General features: G+C 41.2%; 1 protein-coding gene across 1 annotated transcript in view; it reads left to right on the top strand.

Annotated features, from left to right (window-relative positions):
* Positions 1-2221: 2221 nt before the first annotated feature.
* LOC144784130 (transmembrane channel-like protein 2) overlaps positions 2222-18933 on the top strand; it is a 415583-nt gene continuing 398871 nt past the window's right edge. Inside the window, exons 1-2 of the mRNA XM_078662812.1 lie at positions 2222-2268; positions 3136-3291. Of these exons, the coding sequence (XP_078518938.1) occupies positions 2222-2268; positions 3136-3291 (203 nt within the window). The remainder of the gene's footprint in view (positions 2269-3135; positions 3292-18933) is intronic.

Genomic DNA, 18933 nt, shown 5'->3' with positions numbered 1-18933 from the left:
GGTGGTTTCGACGCTGGGCCGGACTCCTCCACTCGGTTGGAACGTTTCTCCACGAGAAAACCGCCATGCCTCAAAAGTCCGTTGTCCGTGCTGCTCCCCCCGGCTCCAAAGATAGGAGCCAAACTGGGGGAGGCAGGCTTATATTCCCCCGGCGAAGTTTGCCCCGGCTGGTGCTTTTCACCCCTATTGGGCTATTCATATGGTGCGATGGCCCCCATTGGCCGGGGGGGTGGCGCCGCCGTGGCGGCTGCAGTGTGGGGGGGGTGGGTTCCTCCCGCTCTATGGGCGCTTTTTTGAGCCAACAAAAAAACGGTTCCTGTTGGGGGGCTCTGCGTAGGTTATGGCGCTGGCCTCTTATGCCCCCGTTGGGGGCTGCCTCTGCGATAGGTTGTGTTACAAACCCTGATTGGAGTGCTTACATTGCATTTGCACTTGGTGGATTGTACAGAACAAACAAGGGTACTTTCACAATTGCTTTATTGAACTTCTTGCTTCTCAAATTTGATTGAGAAAGCACCATTTATCCAGTCTTTTCAAAATTTTCTCCGGGGAGAAACCCCCCCCCTTAGGATGTTCAAGCTCGCTCGCTGCCCTTGCTCGCCACGGTGCACTCTGACAGAAAGTTTACGCTACACCACTTTCAAATGTCACCAGCCACCACTGGAGATGGTGGCTGGTGACATAGGACTGTCCTGTTGTCTAAAGCACCTAAAGGAAAACTTGACCTGCTTTCCTTGAACCCAGGACTCCAGAAGTGACTCCAAGGGTCAGCTGGCTGACCTCGTTTTTGATCATTACCACTACAACAAGATTCCAGAGTCCTTTTCCTGCTTTACAGCAGGACGGGGACCTGACTTGGGCCTCTCTGATGGCCTCTGTGGGAGTGAGTCCTGACCACAAGTACTGTCCCCAAGGTCCTGGACCCTTGGCTGTGGTAGAGTGTAGTCCTCCCTGCCTAATTGAAAGCTTCACTGAACTCAATGCCAACAACCTTCATCAATGGTTTCACCAGGTTCAACACCTAGCAGCACCCAATCAATTTCTTCCCTATACTTGACGCTGAGCAGCACTCGAATGATGGCTTCACTGAACTTGACACTGAGTAGTATCCAAGCAACATGGACAACCTACTGTAATATAGTACAAGAATCCTTTTTCAGCTGAATCATTGTTAAAAAGTTTTTCAGTAACAATATCAAGTGAAAGTGAAGAAGATGTTTGTGCAATGTCAATGTTCACTTCAGAAAAGTGTGCACATTTTGGACTGGCTGCATGTGAAGGAAAATACAGGTCAAAGAAAGGTCGACATAAGAACGCACCAAAGTCATTCAAACAGTGTCCGAAGATTACACTCAAAGTAATCAGTTGCTCAATACTTTTTATTATCGACAATGGTATGTCAATAAATATTATTCCTGAGGAGAAATACAGTGAACTATCTCTATTTCCCCGACTTACGCCATTGGAAACTAAAGTGCATACATGGGCCACATCCACACCATGAAAGAGTCAAGGTTCCTTTGTAGCACAGATGAAACATGATAAAATAAAAGTAGAAACACTCATTCATGTACTTCAAGGTGCGGCGTCAAGTGCCTGTTTACTCAGCTTCAGCACAGCTGCTGATGTGGGACTGATATCAGTGAACTATAACATGAATGCTCATTATAAAATAGTAAGTCAGTTCCCTTTGTTTGTTCATGGAAAACTCAAGACCATGAAAGCACAATTACACATAAACACCGACAAATTGCATTTCATTTACAGTATGCTGTTGGAAAAGAACTGGAATCATTATTCAAACATGATATCATTGAGCGCTCCACTGGTCTAAAGCCATGGGTTTCTCCCTTATTGGTAGTAGCCAAGAAGGACAATAAATGAGCTGTACGTATCTGCATTGACATGTGTCAAGTGAATAAGGGAATTGGCATCTAGGTCTGTATATTGCTTACATGATAATACAATTGAATGGTGCGAAGGTCTTCTCTCACCTACATTTGAATAAAGGATATCATCAGTTGAAACTCGAGGAGAATTGCAGGTACATTACAACCTTGTCTACACATATTGGTCTTTTCCAATATAAATTACTGAGTTTCAGTATGTCATCAGCTGAAGAGCTGTAATTTGACGTATCATACAGCCTTTTATGAATGTTTTCAAGTATAGTCATGACATATTGTTTTTCAGATCTACAAAGAAGTACAATAAAACTCTCATGCAAGTGTGTCATGTACGTGTTTTACACAGGCTTACCTTTGAATGGTGAGAAATGTGAGTTCCATAAGACAAAGCTAAAATTCTTTGGCCATATCTTTTTTGATGGGGGTATGACACCCAATCCAGCTAAAAACCAGTCCCCCACAAGATGTGTCTATGTTACGTTCATTCCTTGGCATTGCCAACTACTGTTCTAGATACATATGAGAATGCCACCATAAGTGCTCTGTTGATTAGTGCTTTTTTTGACTTGCTTGGCATAGTTTGCAAGAGGCTGCATTACATTCTTTCTTCCAGAAACCATTGATTATTCATATAAACTGGCACAATAAATGACTCTGAATTCAATGGAAATTGTTTTTGCGTTGTCTATAGATTGTCATATAACTAAATATTTGAACCAAAAGACACAATCAAGACGAGCTTTATAATTATTTCTGTAATCATTAGGTAGTCATAGTCAATTTACTTTATATTTTACCCAAATAACTAGCCATCTCTTGTGTCCAATTAAAAAAAACAGAATTTCTGCAACATCGGGTGCCTATTTCATCATATAAAACATGCATATTGATTTCAGATATTAAATAGCAATGAGAAATGAGGAAGAGCCTAAATGTAATTGAAAGTACATATGAGAATGGATAATTAAGAAAGAGCCCCTGATGGCTTTATCTTCCGCCAGACAATGATAAACATTAATTTAACTTCAATTTTCTTTTTTTTTCATTAATTCACTTGCATAAACAGACACGGAAATTAGCAGCCAAATGGAATCTGCTCACCGTTGAAACAGATTACCGTTAGGAGTTTTCTCTTATTGCATTATATTTCGGTTCATTTTAGTTTTGTTTCTGCAACATTTCCTTGTACATTTATTTGCACTAATTCTTGTTGTCGTTTTTCCAAAAGCCCCACAGGGTCTGATGCGGGCTCTGACGAGGATGAGATTTCTATGACTGAGGAGGAAATGGAAAAACTGAAGGAACATGTGGAAGAAAAGAAGAAACTAATAGCGACCATAAGGAACAAACCTTGGCGTATGAAGAAGAAGCTGTCACTCTTACGGTAACATGATGCGGTGATTCCGCCACAACATTGCAAAGCCTACAGCCCCATTACTAATTAATCCAGAGTGCTTCATACTTAGCGCTTCCATTTCTAGAATACTTTTTTTCCTCATTGTGCTTGTATTTCCACTTGATTGAGTTTCTTGGGCTCCAGCCAAGACAATCATGACCCAATGTATCAGTTCTCTGCAAGAAGGCAACACCATCTGATTGTTGTCTCTGGAAATGGAGAGCAGAGCTGCAAAGGACACAAGAAACTGATACTGCAGCCTTCACCCATACGTCTCCTTTTAATTAAATTCAGTTATCAAGATATCAGAACAAGGGACAAGAAGGTCTCCACAAACAAGCTGCAATTAATAAATACTGCATTAGTAAAAAGAAATCTAAACAGCCTGGTGCACTGAGAATTACTAGAATGCCACAATCGTGGTCGTTAACAATTTGTTGGGGAAAATATATGTGATCTACCTGGTGACTGCAATATTTGTACCTTAACCTGTACATACCTTTCTTTCTGAGGCATAATTGAAACATCCTCACTGACTTGTATTTTAAAAATGTTCATCACTGCTCCACGGTTTTGCAATTTAATTTTAGGTAAGAATAGCTCCTGTTAGAGCCAGCAGAGCATTGTGAGGGTCACAGACTAGGTCCTATTACAAGTTTAAGTGCACATTTCGATCTCTGTGCCAATAGCATTTTACTCAGTGATCGGAATTCTGAGGTGTATGGTAATTATCGCAAGGTGCAGATTTTGCAAAGAAAGATCTGACAAAATTCGTAACATTAACGGTAAAAAGTACACATTTTGGTGTGATAAACAATGAATTTGCACTCTATGCCTCATTTCAAGGGCAAGGACACAGAGTAGGTTGTATTTAATTGCTCAGTAAATATTTCCAGCCTGGGGTGTTGGTCTTTACTTTGTACATTCATCCCTCCTCGAAATGGGGCCCTTAATGATTGAGACATTAATTCACAAAACATTTAGTAAGAAAATATGCAGTTTGAACAAAGAAAGTGAAACTTGAACTTTGCCCATTCACTTAATTTACAGTAGTCAAGACATGGATGGAGAATTGTACTTGTGAATTTCGAGGATATGAATATTGTGATACAAGAATATTGTGAACAAAATACCGAAAGATAAGTGCATATAGAGGAAATGTAGATTTAAAATCCTTAACTCCACATCCAGGTACCTCAAAGATAAACATATATGTGTGCGTATATATATATATATATATATATATATACATATATATTCACTGAAAAAACCATAGGTTTCAGGCCTTATATAGTTAGGAATTAGCATTTAAAAACACCTTTGAAATTCACTGAAAAAACCATAGGTTTCAGGCCTTATATAGTTAGGAATTCGTTTTTAAAAAACCTTTGAAATTCACTCAAAAAACTATAAGTTTTAGGGGTGTTATAGTTAGCTGAACATTTCACTCATACAAAACCATTGAAATTGCTCCTATATAGTTAGTTGTACTAACTATATTTCGCGCACCCGCAATCCACTGCTGATGATGTCACAAATTAGATCATTCATAACATGGTCAGTGACATCACTGATGACATCTCAAATGACATCACTGATGACATTACTGATGACATCATCCAGTGAATGTGGTTTGCTTCGTTATTGAAATTTGCATTATATATATAGCAATTTGCATTGAAGAATGAGTGGATATATATAAATAAATATTTGGATGGAGGATTTAGTAGCAGTGTAATTGACTGTTTACTTGACCAATTTATAATGTCTCACTAAATATAGTGGATAGTGACTAAAATGTGTGAATATCTGTATCACTTTGTCAGTTTTTGTGTAAACTGATTCTACAGTTGGTTACTAGCTATGTGAAAGTCTATATTAGTTATTGATTAGTTAACTGAGTATTTGTATGGGAGTGTGAAAGTGTGTGTGGTTCGGTGGGGGGTGTGTGACTGTCCAAAGATGTGTGAATAGTTGATTCAGTAGATATATGAAGTTAAAACTACATGTTCTAACAGTTTGGGTGAGTGAATCTCTTTATGGGTGTGGTGATGAGCAAATATATTTCTCAATGGTACATGTCCAACAAACTAGAAAAATAAAAGGCAGTGTATGTGTCAGTTGTTTTATATAAATAAGTATACATAAGACTCAATGATTGTGTGAGTGACTGTATGGATAACTGTATACTTGTAATAATGATTTTATAATTCACTAAGTATGACTTACTATCTAAATGAATAGATGAAGTGCTGTTTGTATAAGTGTTTTGCTAAGTAAATATGTAAGTATGATCCATTGTTTGCATAAGTGAGTAGGATGACATTTATTGATGTGACCTCACAGCAACAGACGCGTTTCGGCGAAGGTGCCTTTGTCAATGTTACCGGCACATATGAAACGCCATGTTTTTAACCACACTACAAACAATAAACATAAGGGAAGGACTAACACTCATTTGCTAATGTGAGCGCCATTTTGTAACGGATACATATCACGTATTTTCATCTTCCAACGCTTTATAACACAATAATTCATTCACCAACTGTGCTTGAATGGATCAATGTACCAATGAAATGTCAATTCATTAAATCAATAATTCATTATAGACAAATCTAACAAGGTACAAATGACAAATGACCACTTTAGCGGTCACTCGGCGTAGATGTGAGTTCAATAAAGCCGTGGATCGGCTATTGTCCTTCCCTGAAACATCATTAATCAGAAATTCTAATTCAAATGTCACTAAGAAACAATCTTTTCACTCATTTAGTTTGTAAACCAATCACTTTGAGCACGTCGTGAGTTCATTATAGTACATTTCATTCAAATTATTTTACATATTACAGCTTACTGTCGTCAGGATGCCATTGCATTGTCCTTATAGATAAACAAACATACATAGTAGCTAGTTATACCGATGTACATTGTAAATCTGCCTCGTGTACGTGAAGCATAAAAGGCTTCTAGTAATCAGGAATACCAAGCACATGAGCAGAGCAAAGCGCAACCTTCAATGGTTCATGCACTTCTTTGGTGGTCAGGTAAAGGAAGGGTTTTGTTAGTAAGGAATAAATGGGGATCCAGTGGCAACAATACGAGGTTATACCAATAAAGGCACTCACCTCCCATTGGGTCTTAGGAACCGGCATATTAGTGATAGCAGTTATACGTTCTGGTGTTAGTCTGCGACCCTCATCCGACAGTAAGTGACCTAAATAGATGACCTCCTGTCTACAATTTTGAAATTTAGAAAGGGAAACCCTGTGTCCATATTGTGCTAAATGCGACTGCAATTTAACGGTGGCATCTTTACAGCCATCCTCGGTATCGGTAGCCACAAGAAGGTTGTCAACGTACTGCAAGAGCACATTACCAGGGGGAAGTTCCAAAGAATCTAATTGTGTCTTTAAAGCTTGCCTATAGACACTAGGGCTTTTTGTATAGCATTGAGGAGCACAACAGAATCTAAAGGTAAGTCCAGCTATTGCAGATCCAAACAGATATCTGCTATCTATATGGATTGGTTTGCTGAAAAAAGCTTTTTTCAAATCAATCACAGAGAAGAATTTTGCTGAGGGGGAATCATTGTTGAAATCGTGGTAATGTCTGGAACTACAGGATACTGGGGAATCACTATCTTGTTAACCTCTCTAAAGTCTATTACAAAGCGATAAACATCAGGATGAGCATCAGGAGAATCCAAGAGTGCCTTCTTAAGAATAGGAAGAATAGGGCTATTACACATATTCACCACTGTCTCCTCAACCACACCAGACTCAATCAGATCCTATATTATTTGCAATGAAGCCTTTTCTCCTACTTGTGATATCTTGTACTGGGGAATACGTGGCAATTTGGCGCTGTCCTTTATCTGGATAGAGACCGGGGTGATCGGGAGCAACCCCACATCCATGTCTCCTGCAGCCCACAATGTGCGTGGCACATTCTTAAACTTAGCAGGGGCCTCTTTTGTGAAGCATTGTTTTGCACGGTCCACCTTTGGCCAAATAGTCATGTATACGCCATCTGGAGAACAAAAGATTGTTGCATGTAATCTTTTCAACAAATCCAATCCCATCAAATTCTCCCCGAGGTTAGGAAGTAGGGCTAACAACCGGCATGCCTGAAAAACCTACCATCACATTATTTTGGCCAGACAGAACTGCCCCTGGGACCAGTGAATGAGAAACAGAGCTATTCATAGCACCTGTGTCAATCAAAAATGTTTTCGCGGTGCCTTGCAGGTCCGTCGTGACATAGGGTTCGCGTTGATCTACAGGTACCGGAACTGGTCCCTCTCCCTGTCCTAGCTGGGGGACATCCCCGTCACTTCATCCATGTCTTAGTCTTCATGATAGTACTGCCGTCCTCTGGGTCGTCAAAATAGTTTCCGCTCTGTCGAGTATACAATGTACTGTCTGACTGCATCTCCCCTCGGCCTCCTCTTCCACGTCCTTTGAAAGGCCGACCTCTTGGGGCCTCACCTTTCTGTGATAACACCAGACACTCATTCCGCCAATGTCCCTCCTGCTTACAATATGCACATTGGTTGAGTCCAATGGGCGCATTCGAAGCACCACCCCTGTTCAACCGGGGTAGCTGCTGGGCAGAACTCGAACCTCTGCCTCTTCCAATTCCACTTCCCCTCGATACTTGCTGCATCAACACCCTCGTGTTCAATTCCTTTGACTTTTCCTCCACTTTCTCTTTCTCCTCATTCTCCCTTTACTCATAGTACTGTGCCATACTAAATATTACAGACGAGGAGGAGGTGTTCCAATGTACTTTCCGAAGCCTGCAACCTTGTTGAAATCTCGGGGAGTAAGTTATTAACAAACCTGCTGACAAACAACCGGACTCTTCCTATGACAGATCCTGACCACTAAAGTCTGGAAAACACCCCTTTTATACCTAGTAAAAAAATCAGAAACACTCTCGTCCTTCTGACGACATGCAGTCAACTTGTCCTAGTCCACTAGACTTGGCAGGATTAGGGAATGCATATAAGTAATAATAAGACCTGGCAATGGTAATAACTCTGCCTTCTGCTTCATGATGGGCTTGCGTTTCTTGTCCCACGCCTTAATCTGATCCCATGTTCCGCCCAATTCCACTAGATGATCCTGGGTATGCACTTGCCTTCATATCTTTACCGGTACCAACAGGCCAAAGATCAACTCAATATCAGCTAACGTCATCAACTTGGAGGAGGCCACTTCTCTCAACTCGTTGTAGTACACATTCAGATTTTTGCGAGGGTCCGGCAACTGAGCCTTAAGGGATATTACCTCACTCCTCATCCAAGGAGTATAAATCCACTGTTCCTGAAACCGAACATCGACTCATGGCCTAATCACAGTATTCGTCGAGTCGCGCAGTTCTGGTATTTCAGGATGGTAAATGGGATGGACTTTCCTCATGGGACACTGTGTCACTATCGTTGGAACCTTTTGGAGCAATCTGCTCTGCTAACCCACCAAGGTCGTTACATTACTAAAAAAGTCTTGTTGGGGGCCATACCTGTAGCATATACCCTGTCCCGTATGTCATAGATGATCTGCGGTGCAACACCCTAAAAACACTGTTCACACAGTCCTATCAGCGTGGCCGACATATGCTTAAGGGCATGCTGCTGTATGAAAGGCTCGTAATCTTTCATCACACTCCACACATCTTCCTCACTATAGATCGCATTCCGAGCCCACTGAGCTGCTTGATCCGCCACAAATTGCTTTTCCTCATCATCCACAGCAGAGCGCACCAACACTTTCTCCAAGCGGTCTCGCTCTGCTTCCCAATTCGCTTCATACATCCCATGCACAAGGCTCTCGCCATTTTGCAGTGTTTGAGGTATCACACTTAAGGGGGAAAGAGCAGATGAAGAGACATGTATCATCGTGAACGGAGACTGTACTGTAGGAGGAAAACGGGGCTTAGCAGCAGATAGATAATAGAGCTAACGGCTCCCGCCCCTGTGACTTGCGTAAGTAGAGGAGGAGCAAGCAGGCCTGAGCTGAGGCATTAAGGCTAGAAACAGAAACACTAGAGAGGGCGGCACTGGGACCAAAGACTGGGATGTTGGAACTGTTGGGTATATCTGTTCAGGGGCATAAGGAGGTTGGGGGCGAGAATCTAATAACTCCTCAACAAAAACATCTTCTTCCTCTTTAGCAACATAACATTTATCATTCTGCAATCATCTGCAATCAATACTTCCTATCTGAACATTCTATGCATTTCTCTATCTTTTCTCTCTTATAGGCCCCTGCTTTCTGCGTTATTGTTTACGTCTGTCTCTTCTGGGCCTCCTTCTCTTCTCTCATACGTAGTTGCTTTGCTTCATTCTGCCATACTCTTAAAGAATCAAACATCGACTGCCTGCTCTTTTTGGCGAACTTGTCCTGCAGAAGTTCAGTTTTTGTTCATCAAACGAGCCAGTAAGCGGCCACTGTAAATCAGCATTGTCCCTGGTATATTTATTCCACAACATGCTAAAGATAATAGGACCAAAGCCGTGCTTCAAGTATACACCAACATTTGGGGTATCCTCCAAAGGCGCAGTCTGCCTCTCTTCTATTAGAGCCTCAGTAGAACAACACCAATATCCAAAACACCCTAATTTACAAGGCATCTTAACATAAGACACTTGCACTGTCCCCAACGGGCAAATATAACCCTAACGAACAAAAGAGTTTGAGAACCAAAACAAAAACGGTCCAAGGACCACATCCTACAGTCCAGAGACTGCCCCAAGTTCAAGAAGACAGTCCGGAGACTGCACCATGTTCAAAACGATAGACTTTAGCACCAGATCTTTTCAAGAGTAAGCCGAATTTCCAGTTTGCCTGGCAGATTGTTCGCAAACACTCTGTGTCTTTTAAGGGTCCGCAAACCCACCAAGTTAAAACCAAAACAGTCCAAAGACCGTACTAAGACGCAGCCCGTCGGCTAGTGCCGTTAAAGCAAGGCAGTCCGAAAACTGTATCAAAACAGTCTGGAGACTGTACCAGGACACAGGCCATAGGCTCGTGCCGTTCAAGAATGGCTCAATTTTTCCAGGAATCAAACCACTCACCTGGTGCACTCAGGTTAAGCAAGGCTATTCTCCACTGCTAAATCTTCGGACCAAACGGTCAACTCAAAGGTTTTGCCTTCTCAGGACCCCAGCCGGTGACCACTAGATGAGGAGTCACCCAATCAGACGTGTGGGGCAGCCAAGAGAACTGTGCTCTTTCCATGTATGGATCCCCAATCCGCCCGACTGACTAGACGCCACCCCTACCCTGCAACCCGTTTATGGGTGAGTCTGATCACCTTGCAGGGTCCCTGTTTGGGCCCAACTGTAGGAATTGGCCCTTATGGGCCATATTTGGTAACTGAGAACCACCTACTATGTCTTCCCAAGTGACTAAGACTCGGTCAGACAGTAGAGAATACAAACAGGCATTTATTAGCAATATTCTGCAGAGTAGTTCAATCTGACCTGCACCCTAAGATGTTTGCTGAGGGACTGGCCCTCCAACAGCCTCCAACACGTAACCATTCCTCCAGGAACCCCCAACCACGCCCACAGTGGAAAGTTACAGGCTTAGGCTGAACGTGAACAAAAGAGGCACAGAAGGATGAGCTACCACCTGCTAGATGGGTACACATTATCACAGTTTCAAGGTTGCCGTGCCGGGTCTCAGCGTCTCCTAACGTGGCAGCAGAGCTACACACATGGATAGGTATGCAAGGGTAGAATGGCCTCTTCATTAGTAAGATCGAAGGCAACCTTGAACTGAAGAGGACATAATAACTAAATAGAGTCTTCGGCTGAGGCAAGCAAAATGAATAACAGGGCTAGTTCGGACACAGCCTAATAGGGATTGCGAAATACAAAATGGAGTCACACTTGCTAACTGAAGCTTGCGCATTACAAGGATAACTCCGTGGGTTGGATAACGTAAATACTCATGAGATGTCATTTAGCCGCACACTGCTAACCAACTACGGCATGAAATAAGTTTATAATAAGAATGGGGTTTTTCAAACCTAACAGGCTGATTTAAGTACCTTATTTGGATACCCCATTCCCGAAATCTGTCAGTCATGATGCTGCACTCAGTCTCATGTCTTTCATTATTCTAGCAATTTCTTTAGGCACAAAGAAGCCAGCCAAATGGAATGTTCCCTTTGAGGGTGGTTGGATGGTGGCTCCAAGCATGTAATATGCTGTTGCCAGCTGTTTCCTTTCTATACAGTTTTGTTGTAAGTTGTCCTTTAGTCACTGTGAGACAGATGTCTAGGCATTCTAACTTGTGATGCTAATCTTTTGTCTGAAAGCAAGATTCAGGTTATTGGTTTGTAGTATGCTAATAAATTACGTGGTAATCCTTTTTCACCATCTCATATGGCAAACAAGTCATCAATGTATCTTTTCCACATGATAACATGGGGAGTGTATGTCTATTTGGCTTTTGTAAAGAGCACCTGCTTCTTCCACCATCCCAGGAACAAAACGGGGGAGGAAACAAGTGCCATTCACAGTATTGCACATTTGTCTGTAGTAGACATCATTAAAGCAAAAGATGTACTGACTCAAGCAGAAAAAACCTAATTTTACCCAAAATGAGGGCATGGTCAATTACCTGTATTGATCTGTCTCTCAGCGAGGAAACATATGCAACAATCCCTTAGTAGTTGGTCTATACAAGAATGAAGGGAGTTGACATATAAAGTCATCAGCTGGTATTTTGTAGCGAAAATCTGTGGTGTCCCTACAGTATGATGGCAAAGATAGTACATCTGGGGTTAGGAACTGGTTCAAATACATGGCTGTTGGTTCAAGTAAATCCCCATTTCCTGAGACGACAGGTCTTCTTGGAGGGTGCGTGGGGTGCTTCTGTACTTTAGGTCAAAAGTATATTGTGGGTATTTTGGGTAGTCCACCAATAGAAATCATATATACCACCTTTGTCCATCCACATACCCAATCGAGTCAAATAATCAACAAGAGAAATCCTATATTTAGACTGGTTGATTACCAAAGAGCATTTTCTATCACTAAGCTGCCTATGTGCTTCACCACACTATTGGTCAATGTTCAAAATGACAATGGACCCCCACTGTCCAAGACTTTAATAACAATGTTTTTGTCATTAGTGCATTTTTCTGGGCTTTGGTCAGATTTTATTCTCCAGACTACCTTTGATCCCTCACTTTTCCTAATTTGATTGTCATGGTCTACTGGAAAGAATCAATCACATCATGTGGTGTGTTGGGATTAGTTTGACTTTTTGGCTTGAAGCTACCTACAGATGTATTATCGATATCAAAGCCCATCTCTACAGGATTGTCACTGATTGCTACATCCTTGTCTCCACTGTGTTCTAGGAGATCCCAAAATGCATGCTCTGATGGCAGAGAGCCCTGTGAATGACTCATGACCTGGTTTTAGCTGTCCCCTCTGTTCGTATCCAGTCAATGCAGAAATATTTCTGGCCCCTGTTTCTGTCTGGGGACTGCCCTCCCTTATGGGAATTTTATGCTTTGTATGTAATTTCATAAATTTGAGTTCCTGACAGAAAAGGAACCAATCAATTTTGCATTGTTATAGTTGAAATTGACTGTGGGGCAGAATGTGATACCCAATTCTAGCACATTTCTCGCTTCATCCATAAGAATTCTATTAGCTAAGTTAATGACAGTTAATTCAGCATTTAGTGCTCTTGATTTCTCCTTTTGGATTTTCGCCATGGTTTCTGTCTGGGGCGACCTATCCCTCTGTGTGTTTTCCTCAACCTCTGCCGGCACCTCTTCTGCCTCTGCCCCAACTTCTCAGTTTGCTACGTCTTTGTGGTTCTAGGTTTTGTTTGAGCAGTTTGAACTGATCTCTAAAAAAGTAATTGGAGTGGTGGTGCCTGCTGTAATGTCTGCTGCGTCTCTTGTTAATGAGCTCACACCTGAACTCGATGCAGCCGAAGATAATTCGTGGCATATGTTTTTTGGCATTGTTCTGAGTTGTTGCCCAGGTATATCAAATCTGCTGGCGAAAGTTAGAATTCACCCCTCCATTTAATCCTTTTTATCTCTTAGGAACATTCTCCTTTTCTTACTTTTGATTTCCTCCTTATATAATTTTAGTCCCTCAGATATGATGATTAGGAAATCTTTCACATAATTCTCCTCCTTATGTTGGTCAATTTCAGATTTTAGTTGTGCCAGTTCCATTCTAGTCGCCGCTAGATGAATCCTGGTGCACTTCACCAGAATCTTAAGCATGTGCTTGCAGAGCCCTCTCGTTGAGGAGTACTGTGTGTGACTTCTCATTTGTGGGTATGATGATAACCCTTAAGCCCCTAGGTACTCTATCCACCTAAAAAAAAAATTGAAGTATGGAGTCTTTCCACCATTTATGAATTTTTCTCTTAGACAGTTTTCTCCAACAATGCCTTTTTTTGAATGATTATTGCCTTCTCTACTGTTGCTGTATTGTTGCTCTGCTCCAAATGTACACCCTCCTTGCTGCTCTCGTCGATCATCACTCGTCCTTCCTCTAATCTTGATTTATTAATTTAATCCATGCTCATTGAAGCGGGTGGTATATCGTCACCACAATACTATGCACGAACCATGAGTGTGAGTTCAGAACAATGGACTCTCCGAGCGCTTGCCTTAGAATGTCTATACTGTGTGGGTGGTTTTGTGTATGCAGTATATACTGGAGGCAGCGGTGTTTACAGTGCTATCTCCCATGGTGCCGACTCCAAACAATAAGACACAGTGCTTTTGACATGCACTTGTACGTTGTTTCGATGAAGTCGAAGGGTGGGTTAGAAAGTGGGAACCAGCTTTTTTTAATGAGTTGCAGCTGCATTAGCAAATGCTTCCATTCACAATCACACTGGTGCCTGAAAAACAGGCTGTAGCATTTGTATCAATGTCAATATGCAAAATGGAGGAATCTTTAAGGCATTACTCACTGTGAATTATCGCATTTATTGTGATGTCAAAAACAAAGCATTTCAGGGATGTACGGCATTACAACGCGGGCTTTTACACCGCGTGCCGTTACAACGCTGTTTTTACAACGCAAGTCGTTACAACGACTTGCGCTGTAAGGGCTGGATAGTGGAATAGTTTAATTTTCTATTCCAACTCCAGCCCACGTTACAGTAGGGAAAGTGTTGGAATAGAAAATTAACTATTCCCTATCCAATAGCGCCCTCCAGCGCAAGTCGTCGTAACGACTTGCGTTGTAAAGGCAGCGTCGTAATAGCAGCGCGGGGTAATGCCCGCGTTGTTAAGGATGTTTCCCCATTTCAGTGTTGTAGTGTAGTTCCTATATTCCCATTAGGCTCTGGAATAATATACCCTATAGATATGACATAGGAACGAGATCAGTATGTCTCTATTGAATATACTAAACTTAATTGTGAGTGCCAGCTAGCTCAGAGGTCACTAGAAACATTCTCGAATACACAAGAAGGGATTCGTTTCTGACAACTGCATAAACATAACAACTTTGTTGCCCTAGGGCTAGAACAAATATCTTCAGAGTTGTGGAAAAAATAGCTAACTATTTTAATCAGTCAATCGTGCATGCTTCTTTTCTACAGAGTTGCAGAGAAAATAGAGGGACGGGCGTTTCAATAAAAGGGGGGTTATTGAACAGTCTTCTTTCTCATGCAAGAGAGGTGAACTGCTACAATCGTTAGACAGAATGCAAAGTATAATGCGTACAGCGTAAACAGTAGTATAAAATAATACTGTAATAGCATTGTCTTGTGCTGTGATATATAAAAATACATACATAGATAACAGAGGCTAAAATACTCAACTGGTGCTTCTAAAATATGCCTACCCCAATGTACCTAACCTAGGTTTAGTACCAGTGAAGAAGTAAGTGTGGTCTTTAGCATAGGTTTCGTTTTTTTTGCCTAGAATTGCCAAAGGTTTCCCTCGGTTCTAATCAGCGCCATACCTTAGAATGAAGGAGGTTGTCTCTGACTCGATTTCCCAACCCCCCACAAGGGGAGTCAGAAACACTGGAGCTGGATTCTCGGCAGAGGAGGACAGCATCTGATCAGTGCGTCAGCTGGAGAGTCGGCTTCCTTAAGCACTTGCTGTAGCGAGCTGCGTCGGGCAAGTAGATACTCGAACTGCACCGAACCATACTGTGCTTTGCCATAGCAAGTGAAGGTATATTTATACATTGAAGGTGTTTAGTAATGCCAGCTTTGAAGTAAAGTCGGGCATATGAACGTCATGGATGAACCCCTAAGGAATAGTTGTTCATGCATAATAATGAGTTTCTTGGAGAAATCAATATCCAGTCCCATCTGCTTAAGAGTCTGGTTTTCCTTGAAATCGTTGTGATGTTTAGTGAACACATGGAAGTAGCCATGCCTGTATTTGGGTAGCATGGATTATGCCTAAATAAGGGCTTGATTTCTATGCCTATATAAGTGCAACGTGAATTGTAGCTATATAAGGGCATGAATTCATTCGGAATTTAAAACGCCATACAACACCCACTCCACTTTCTTATGTACGACATTAGTAAGTTCTAAACACGTTAAACATATCTAAACATGAAGTGTGAAAAAACCCACCCAAAGCACATAAAAATGCATTTGAACTGGATGTACACATAAAAGATGCATTGGTGCTGTACGCATTTAAAGCAATGTTTCGTTCTAAGCATATATGTAGACATTTGTAAATGCTATCTGAATGAATCAAGAGAATAAACATTTATGAAATGGCTCGAAAATACAGAAGAAAAAGACCGAAACCATTTCATGTCAGAATACATAAAAACATTTGTATATGTGGACAAGGTCCCTGGAAGATTTTCAAAGAATTCTTGTTCTCTATGAATACTTCTACTTTAAGCAGATTACTTGTGCCAAAAAGGTAAAAATACAAATTTTGAAAAAAAAAAAAAAATAATAATCATAGGAAAAAAGAGTCCCAAAGTCAGAACTTCGTTTTGAAAAAATGAAGGTCAAATTCAAAGTCTCTCAGAACACTGTGTGCCAAATCAAAAGTCAGTGTTTGTGTTTGGAAAAAACATCAAATCTTCTAAGTCTGTAAAAAATGTGTCTAGCATTGTAGGTGAAAGCTGGATTACCTCCTTTAGAAGATTAACCGCACATCAATATGTTACATCGCCGTCAGCATTGGTTGCATTAGCAATGTTCGTGATGGATGGTACCTGCGCTCCTGTTTCCTCTAGTACCTCACAGTCAGCATTTTACGTCTGTGAGATCTCAATGAATGCCATCATCAGAATTGGTAGCCGCTGAGGACAACACAGTGCATGGGCCGTTACTGGTTCAAGTAAAGTATCAACATCTGTTGGCATGACTGATGGGCATGTGAGACATGTTTCTAACACGCATTCTTCTCCTCATAGCAGGCAGCGGAGAATAGGTAAGATGCAATTTTGCCAAATTGGTCTGAATGACAGAAACCATGTGGTATTTAATTCTTGTAGACGAGGTAGGACCATGATTTGGACGATGCACTCACGACACTTTATCGCCAGTAGAGTTGTCTCCATGCATGCATACAGCAAGTGACCCTGGCTGACCCAGTTACTAGATATGGCACACCTGGCAACATTCCAAAGCAGCTGTGATCGTTCAACATGAGGTAACTTCCATTTAAAAGTTGTCCAAATATTGGATCAATCACCGCAGCTGGTGAACCTTGCAGGTGGCTGGATAAGTTGTTAGAGAAACCATCACAGGCCCTGTGTAAGTTTATAACCTGACCAAGGAGAGAACCGCTTAGTGCGTTTTCCCAGTTTTTCCCGCTAAGAAACACGTCACGCCCCCCACTCCAACATCTATGTGTGTACGGTAATTCCCAGGATGTATTGATGTATTCTTTACCCAACCTTTCATATGTGCCTGCTGATGTATGTTTTAGGCAATACTGAAAATGGAAAATTGTAACAGGCAGAGTGATTGTTCCATGTATCATCCATTCAGTAGCTAGCTTTTCAGCAACTGTAAATGGCAATCTTTCCATTTTTTCAATGCTCAGCACCATATAGTCTGCCCCCCTTTGTGCCAATTTGATCTGTTTATCAGTGAGATTGAATTCTGAAAACAGTGACGTAGTATTGATTAAATGCCAAGGCACATAGCCTGAATTAAGGTTTTGCAACGTCAAGCCTAATAGCATGATAGAATGTAATTGCGACTGACTGACCATGTTGCAACATGACCTGTTCCATGATGTCTATGGCAGAAGACACTATGCTGTCCAATGAATATATCCTGGACAACAGAGTTGTTAACCCATTGTCAACCACAGAGAGAGTTTTTTCTAAATTAATATGATCAATTTCTCGTATTCTTTCTGCAGTCTCTGCTTGCGTAATCTTCCATGCTTCATTATAAGCAGCATAGATACCGGCATATATAAAACATTTATGAGGCAGTGTTCTTGGTCGTAGCAAGAATTCCCCAAGATCAGCGCCATCTTTAAGTAAAGATAAGTGTTGTTTTACATCCTTAAGTGTAGATCTATGTAACCATTCAATGCGCCGTTTCCCTACTCTGTATGTTGTTACTATTCCTGGATGCTGTATTTGAACATATCTTGGGTCTGGCCTAGTGAATGTGAAACCCTGTGTTTTGTGCAGGAATCTATCTTGACAGTTGTTTGTGTCTGTGGGCCAGATTAACCATTTTTTTCCAATTTGAATCTGTTCTGTTGTGATGCAAAATATTAGTATGTACGTCGACCTCGCCCTCTGAAGTGTTACTGCTATATGGTGTAGGTGTAGGTATAGACGGATTGTTCAGGTCTTTTATCTTGGATAACCCAAGACAAGACGTCTGTTGGCAGTGTCATTCAAAAACATAATTTGCTCAGGGATGATACAGGCTCTAAACATAGCTTCAATCCCCTGTACCTGCCAATCTTTTGTGCCCCAGACTGTTTTCGTCTCAATGTTGTCTTTCCAAAAGTCGAAACCTAGTTTAGACATTTGAGCATAAAAGGGTGCAGAATAAATTTGTTTGGTATTTGGCAACATACTTTTCATGTCTGTTTTGTTTATATTTCGAAAGTAAAATGATTCTGGATTGGATACATTGAACCCTGAAAAGTACGGAAATTTTCTTGCAAACTTTTTGAGCTACCCTTTGGTGACGTAGGACAATGTTCCCATTGGTTATACATTAACACATTTCTAGGACTTGCAGATTTGTGCAAGAAATTATGACCATAATGATTATAACAATACATTTGTTCATAGTCTGATGAACCTTCTAAATGTTCATGATTTGTGAATACTGCAGACATTTCTGAGTTCAACATCATATTATTAACAGTCTTGAAGTCCCAGTCATCAGAAAAGGTACTTGATGAAACAAAGTCACTTAAGGAAATCTTGAATAAATGTGGAATCGTCAACAGCTCCGACGGGCCAAAAATGTCATAATCCATTTTGTCCCATGCTATACCACCAGGTATAGGAATGGCTGCGATGTTCACTGATGACAAGTCTCTTTGTTCACAATGGGATGATTTGTGTGGCTTTAGGAATAAGTTGATGTTCTTACTTGCTGTGTCCATTTTGACATATCTCCCAATTATCAGTATTCCCAAAGTAATTACCAGAGT

This window comes from Lissotriton helveticus, chromosome 10 (genome assembly GCF_964261635.1).
Source record: "Lissotriton helveticus chromosome 10, aLisHel1.1, whole genome shotgun sequence".
Taxonomy (NCBI): domain Eukaryota; kingdom Metazoa; phylum Chordata; class Amphibia; order Caudata; family Salamandridae; genus Lissotriton; species Lissotriton helveticus.
This window is presented reverse-complemented; position numbering and strand designations above follow the sequence as displayed.